Raw genomic sequence first — 7,780 nt, 5'->3', positions numbered from 1 at the left:
GATTATGTGTGAATGTTATAGGGGGTGCGAACCCGTGTGCCAGATGAGGAGGGTGGCTTATATAGAGTGCGCCAGGACCCTCTCAGACCTCCGTTACACAGCATTCAATGTGAGTTAAGATGGAGCGTTACTGGTAACGCCAGCCATAAATGATCTTTAAGACTACAGAGTGAATGCCTGACCGTTGCCATCCTGGGGTGACTTTAGATCTTCTGTACTCCGAGTGGTTCTCTATATGGTCAAGTGACTATACCGTGGTTGAGTGGAATTGGGGTATCCAAGTGGAGTTTCCTGTCGAGTGGATTTCACTTCAGGGTAATTCCAGTCGGTACTTTCCGTTGGTCCTTGAATGTCTTTGACAGTAGGTCAGTGTCCTTGGGTGGGGTGTCTAGGTCAGGCCTAAGACCCTACCCTGGGTACATGTCCTCGTCAACGAGTAAAGAGACTTGTCGGTAACGAGACTGAACTAGGTATGAAGATACCGACAATCGAATCTCGGGCAAATAACATATCGATGACAAAGGGAATAACGTATGTTGTCATAACGGTTCGACCAATAAAGATCTTCGTAGAATATGTGGAAGCCAATATGAGCATCCAGGTTCCGCTATTGGTTATTAACTGGAGAGGTGTCTTAGTCATGTATACATAGTTCTCGAACCCGTAGGGTCCGCACGCTTAACGTTCGATGACGGTTTATATTATATGAGTTATGTGATTTCGTGACCGAATGTTGTTCAGAGTCCCGGATGAGATCACTGACATGACAAGGAGTGTCGAAATGGTCGAGAGGTAAAGATTCATATATAGGACGATAGTATTCGGACACAGGAAGTGTTCCGGGGGTACCGAATACGTATCGGGTCACCGAAAGGGGTTCCGGGCAACCCCCGGCAAACTACATGGGCCTAATGGGCCAAGAGGGGGACAGACCAGCCCCTAAGGAGCTGGTGCGCCCCCATATAGGCCGAATTGGGGGGAAAGGAAAGGGGGAAAGAGAGAAGGAAGGGGAGGGATTCGCCCCCCTCCCCCTTCCTTTTCTCCCCCCTCCGGCACTTATGGAAGGGGGGAGGCCGAATTGGGGAGGCGCCCAAGTAGGATTCCTCCTACTTGGGGCGCCCCCTTGGCTGCCTCTCCTTCCCTCTAACCTATATATATGTGGGGGGCACCGCTAGAACACACATCAACTAATTCCTAGCCGTGTGCGGCGCCCCCCTCCACAGTTTACGGCTCCTGTCATATTTTCGCAATGCTTAGGCGAAGCCCTGCGCGGATCACTTCACCATCACCGTTACCACGCCGTCGTGCTGACGGAACTCATCTACTTTCTTCACACTCTACTGGATCAAGAGCTCGATTGACGTCATTGCGCTGAACGTGTGCAGTGCCATACGTTCAGTCCTTGATCAGCCGGAACGAGAAGAAGTTCGACTACATCAACCGCGTTGGCAAACACTTTCGCTTTCGGTCTACGAGAGTACGTGGACACACTTCCCCTCTCGTTGCTATACATCTCCTAGATAGATCTTGCGTGAGCGTATAATTTTTTTGAAATTGCATGCTACGTTCCCCAACAGTGGGTGCCCTAATGGCCTCATTCTAAAATCGAACGACAGCTTCCTATGTAAAAAGAGCATAAATTGACTGTCAATGTTTTTCATTAGCGGCACTACCAGTACAAATTCATAGAGTATTAGGGTGAAACAAGAGGAGAGACAACATGCAAATCTACATTTTCTTTATTATTTATAAGGATTTGGCATTGGCGCACGGAGCTACTCTGATTCCCTGTTTTTTTTAACTGGCAATGGCTTCACAATGTAGAGAACTAGTGGCAAAGTGCAAAAAACGAATTTGGCATACATTGGGTGTCTTAAGGGCCTCATTGTAAAGTCGACAACTTCCTATCTAATAGCACTAACTATACAAATTCATAGGGTGAAACAAGAGGAGAGGCAACATGAAAATCAATGATTTATTTATTATTCATCATGATTTGGCATTGGCGTACAGAGTACTCCGATTCACTTTTTTTTTGGCAATGGCTTCACAATGTTAGGAACTAGTGCCACGGTGCAAAAAAATGAATTTGGCATATATTATAGGTGCACTAAGGGCCTCATTCTAAAGTCGAGCGACAACTTCCTATTTAAAAAACTGTATCTTTTATTTGGCAATGGCTTCAAAATGTTAGAAACTAGTGTCAAGCCCAAAAAAATGAATTTGGAATACATTGTGGGTGCCTTAAGGGCCTCATTTTAAAATCGAACGACAGCTTCTTATCTAAAATGAGCATAAATTGACTGTCAATGCTTTTCATTACCAACACTAAAAGTACAAGTCCATGGGGGCGAAACAGTGCCAGAAAGAAAGTGAGTAAAATGGAAGTCATGTGAAAAACGAGTAAAAAAAACAGGTCCTACCGGGATTCGAACCCAGGTCGCCAGATTCAAAGTCTGGAGTGCTAACCACTACACCATAGAACCAATTTGATTAATTAGAATTTTTATTATATTAGTATGGAATGATGTTCAGAAGTTATTGGTTGCACACACCCAAGCATCCTTGCACTAAGTTGATTATTGCTCTAACTTACCGAGAAAAAACAATTAGTGATCTTGTGTTTGCTCCTTGTTCTTAATCATTTCTCTCTATATTAGATGGAAAATTATGTCTGGCACTAAAAAAATTGGCAGAAAAACTTTCGATCTATTTTTCATCAATCATAACTACAACGAACACTAGAGATAACAAAAATTACATCCAAATCTCTCCGAAAATCTTTAAGGAAAAAAAAGAAAAATATACAAAATTAGGAAAATAGATAAAGCCAGCTATGATTCATGATTGGAATTCTTCTTTATCAGTTCTCTTACTTCACTCTGAATACTCTCCCTTAGGAAATTTGACCATCACTATGATTCTTCTAATATGCTAGTCATGCAACTGGAAATTAGTACTTTTGAGTGATGGGTCCTGTATAAATCAACACATGAATCACGGAAGATCAAAATCGATCATTACAGAAGGAGTACCATCTGGTGTTATGATTAGTGGATGTTGCTATCGCGGCCGCTCCAATCTCTCAAGTCACGCAATATGCAAACTAGACTGATTACTCGTGCACTTGCAGGTTCTGCGTACCATACGGACAAGGACATGCATAGATATCCAAGAATGTATATTTTTAGATTGGATGATGGAATATAAACCATCTACCACCTTATAGGCTTAAGGTGCACACGACACAAGCACTTGGATATGCAATGCAAGATGATGTACTTACGTGTTATGTGAGCCTTTTTTGTCAAAAAGAAGGGCTAGTTTATCCCATCATCTGAGGACACACACAAACACATATTATTAAATTCAGAGTATCAACCATGCATACATATTCATCTAAAAAATACAACCAGATTCACTCATTTCAGTGACAATTAATTCCAAACTGAGTTTTGATTCACTCATTTCAGCGACAATTAATTCCAAATTGAGTTTCAATTCACTAATTTCTGCGACTGCTAATTCCAAACAGAGGGGGTAGTATCATTCATATAACTAAATGAATAAAGATGAAAGCTCAAAGCAACCAGGTTCCAACAAGATAAAATAACTTAATCACATATCCCATCGGTGGATCTCCAGACGGTTGCGCCCAAAGTTCATGGATCCTCTGTCCTCCACACAAATGATATTTAAGCTACGCAAACAACTTAATAGTACATATGCTGGAAGATCAATATAAGTCCGCAATAGTATATATAAGTTGACCGAATTTGTAATTTTCATAAGTCCATTTTGCGGGAGAGGAATGATTGAAGAAGGGGGGAAAACGGGAGTAAGAAGAAAGAAAGACAATATATAACGATAATTCATCCTGGAGCCCGGGCTCATCTGCTCCCGCTCAGCAAAAATTTCAAACAAAATACTAGAAAAATTCAAAAATTCCAATTTTTTTTGTGGTGGTAGATAATTTGACGCGTGAGGTGCGCCCCAAAAATTCAATTTATTTGGACATCTGAGTAGCTCTCGGCAAAAAAGACAAATCGGATCAAAACAGTGCGTGAACAGTAAACATTTTTACAGACCCTGATTTTGTCTTTTTTGCCGAGAGATGCTCAGATGCTCAAATGAGTTGAATTTTCGGGCGCACCTCACATGTCAAATTATCTACCACCACAAAAAAAATTGGAACTTTTTTGAATTTTTCTAGTATTTATTTTGATTTTTTTCTAAGCGTGGGTGGAGATGAGCTCGGGAGCCAAAACTCAGCGTCCAATATATAAGTCTTACTGTGTTGACAAAATTCCAAACAACTCAATAAAATCGCTCTTTATGCGTGCCAATGCAATTATACAATGATGTAGTGATGTGAGCTTCATATGGAGAAATCGACATGACAAAATACTACTTCCTCCGTCCGGAAATACTTGTCATCAAAATGAATAAAAGGGGATGTATCTAGATGTATTTTAGAGCATGCTTGGATCCAAGGGACTATTTTTAGTCTGACTAAAACTAGTCTCTTTTAGAGGCTAAAGTTCCAATCACCCCTGACTAAAGAGAGGCTAGAACTAGTCTTGAGACTAAAAAAAATTAGTCAGGGGAACCCTACTAAAATGTGGATTAGTCCTCTCTCTCCTCATTTAACTCCTCTCCTTTAACACATGCGAGTTCTGGATTGGAGGGTTTGGAGGATAATAAATGCTCATTAACTCGATTTTAGTCTATTTAGTATTTGTATCCAAGTATGGGTGAGGCTAGCAAGTTTTAGTCCCACTACTTTTAGTCATGGGACTAAAACGTATCAAGCACCCTCTTAGTTCTAGATACATCGTTTTTATCCATTTTGATGACAAGTATTTTCGGACGGAGGGAGTAGTTAGCTAACTAGGGTTGATCAATCCTGAGTCTCAAATCCCATTACTGAAATTACATATATATATTGATGTATTGTAAGTATATTTGTATATATCATCCTATGACCTAAGTGGAAACTAATTAGCCACATGTAAAAATAGTAAGTAGTCGTCAAACATACATACTCCGTCGTATGATCAAATTGTCAACAATTAATCAGTCAAGATACTCTGAAATCCTCCGGATCAAATATGTATCGTTAAGTGTTCTTGGAGGAGCTCGAATTGGCTGCCGGCGGCGGCGTCATTGTCTGGCCGTGGAAGAGCTGTGGAGCCGTGGACGGCAGCAAGCTGCTCCACAGGTTCCAGTCGATCGTCCCAGCAGCAGCTGCCAGCTGCTGATCCGCACTGCTACACCCACCGCTGATCTGCGAGATGTCGCCCTCGCCCTCGCCGTCGAAGGTCGGGCTCTGGAGCGGCGGCGGCAGGTCGGAGGGGAACAGCTGCACCTGCTGCTTGGACTCCACCGCCAGAACATGCTGATCATGTGGTGGACCCCCGCCGGCGACCATCAGGCGCGCGTTAGGGTTGTCGTAGTAGTAGTAATTGGAGGCGGAGTTGTAGCTGCCGTTCATCGTCGGGTACCCGCCGCCGCCGTAGGACAGCCTGTGCTGCTGGTTGGGCACCGGCTTCACGAAGGCGCGGCACACCACCCACCCTTCCTCCTGAACGATCAAATTAACCCACAAAATTAATTAGCACTGCAATTGAACAACAAAATTCGTTGCATGCATGGATGGAGATGAATCTTGAATCTGAATTGATGCATGTCTGCATGCCTGTGTGGGCGCGTGCTCGTTGGACTGGAGGCGGTACTCGTGGATGATCCAGTCGGTCTTGCGGCCGTTGGGGGCGCGGCCGCGGTAGAAGACGAGCGTCTTCCTCATACCGATCACGGACGCCGGAGACGACGAGGACGAGGAGAGCACCGGCTTGTCCCTCCCGGTGGCCTTCCAGAAGCCGGCGGCCGTGGCGCGGTTGGTGCGCGTGCCGCTGGGGTACTTGCGGTCCTTGTAGCTGAAGAAGTAGTACTCCGTCGTCGGATCTTCCTGCCCTCCTCCGCCGCCGCCGTACTTGCCGCACCTCTCTGCCATCAATCAACACACACAGCTCGGTCAGCCTCCATTAACCACTGCAAACCATCGAGCTCTGCATGCAGGATGGACGAAGTGGCGAACGAACTAGGTACCTTGGAGATCCCACGGCTCGATCCGGTAGAGGTCGACCTCCTGGATGATGTCGAGGTCGATCTTGTGGGAGGACACCTTCCTGGCGAGGTAGTAGCCGACGAGCTCCTCCTCCGTGGGGTGGAACCTGAACCCCGGGGGCACCGTGTTGCAAGAGGACTCCTCCATTGCCAGACCACCTCGATCGCTCGACCAGGCGATGATGCTAGCTCTCTGCTCTAGAACATGCAAAAGCTAGCGGGTTCAGGTTCAGTCTCAGGCCTGAGCGAGCATGTGCATGTGTATCTGAATGGGCCAGGCAGCGAGAGAAAAGGTCCTAGAAATAGGGAGGCATGCACTGCACTCCTCATGCAATGGAATTCAGGATGGCATGCCGACCTAATTAGTTGTTGCACCACACCTAAAGGAGTCGTACCCGTACATACAATACAATACATACAGACATCATTCTTTTAGGAGAACATCTAGGTAGCTATCTAGACAATCCGTGTATTGTACAGTACTGTACCACCTAATAGCTACTATTTCGGTTTCAGACATGAGAGACATGGACTGGTCAGTTAATTAGGACGGCTGGCTCGATCAGCTTGTGACATACCAAAGCAGGAACGAAATTTAGTGCAAATCCGAAGTGGTACTAGTTTTTGGACGGTGTGTAGTGAAGCTTTTTGGAAGGTAGAGAGGACGGTCTCCTAGCTAGCTAGCTTGGAGTGCACTTCAGGGCTGATCTCACTCACATCCACCATCCAGAGATACTAGCTAGCAAGTACTGACCCTTCTCTGTCACCTACAGCCTTCAGGACCTCCCACGTAACATAATACATGTACCAATAAAAAGGAACTATGTATGGCTGCCATGCATACACCGCAGGGGTTGATGGATCAGAGATATGAGATATGATTATGACAGATGTTGCAACAAACGATCCAATCATGACTATAACAAAACAAAGGCATGTTTGTACTTGGGTATATATATTTAAACTCGTCGAATTAAGAGCTATAGATGATACTCGTTGATGCTAGGACTGGTTGCTAGAGGAGCTTTTAAAAAAAAATGAACTAGAGGAGCTTGTGAGAGACAGGTGTGGTCAAGAACTTGAACCTGATGTAAACATGAGGTCCGCATGTTACAGGCACGCGTGCAGTGGAGATCTGCAACTAGCAGCTACAGCGCGTGTAGAATCTATCTAAAGAGAGACAGAGATCGATGGAGAGAGAGAAGCTTGCTTAGTCGGTTAATAAGTCGTCAACAAGCGACCACCACCACCATCACTGCGAAAGCGACGCACAGTTTCCCAGTTGAGAGTTGAGCAAATTTGAGTGTACATATATATGTGCAAGCAAATACCTTTTCCCGAAAAGGAAGGGGGTTGTGTTCTAACCCAAGCCACCCCCGCTTTCCCCTCATCACCATCCCGCCTATTGCCCCGATTTTTCTTGGGCCGTGGTGTGGCGTGGGTGGTGCCAACTTTGGGGATCTATGGGTTGTGTCATCCTCGGCATTGAAATATATTTCTGCTTAATGAAGTACATGTATCTCCTGTGCTCTCGTGCATGGTTTGAAAATAGAGAGATAAGGGAGTGCGCTTGGCCTCTACAACCGTTTGTATTGAAATCGTTTATTATGAAACATCAAAGTCATCCAATTACTACTTTCTCCGTCCCAAAATA

The 7,780-nt window shown here is 44.7% G+C and overlaps 1 protein-coding gene and 1 non-coding gene across 2 annotated transcripts; both read right to left on the bottom strand.

Moving 5' to 3' along the window:
* Window positions 1-2,414: 2,414 nt before the first annotated feature.
* Window positions 2,415-2,486, bottom strand: TRNAQ-UUG (transfer RNA glutamine (anticodon UUG)). Its single transcript has one exon. It is a non-coding gene; the product is annotated as a tRNA-Gln (tRNA).
* A 2,414-nt stretch (window positions 2,487-4,900) lies between these two features.
* On the bottom strand, window positions 4,901-7,024 carry LOC123160266 (NAC domain-containing protein 30-like). The gene is made up of 3 exons (XM_044578068.1): window positions 6,109-7,024; window positions 5,699-6,006; window positions 4,901-5,584 (listed from the first exon to the last, which is right to left on the bottom strand). The coding sequence occupies exons 1-3, from the start codon at window positions 6,272-6,274 to the stop codon at window positions 5,120-5,122; spliced, it is 939 nt and encodes a 312-aa protein (XP_044434003.1). The 5' UTR covers window positions 6,275-7,024; the 3' UTR covers window positions 4,901-5,119.
* Between the last annotated feature and the right edge of the window lie 756 nt (window positions 7,025-7,780).

This window comes from Triticum aestivum, chromosome 7B (assembly GCF_018294505.1).
Source record: "Triticum aestivum cultivar Chinese Spring chromosome 7B, IWGSC CS RefSeq v2.1, whole genome shotgun sequence".
NCBI classification, from domain to species: Eukaryota; Viridiplantae; Streptophyta; class Magnoliopsida; order Poales; family Poaceae; genus Triticum; species Triticum aestivum.
This window is presented reverse-complemented; position numbering and strand designations above follow the sequence as displayed.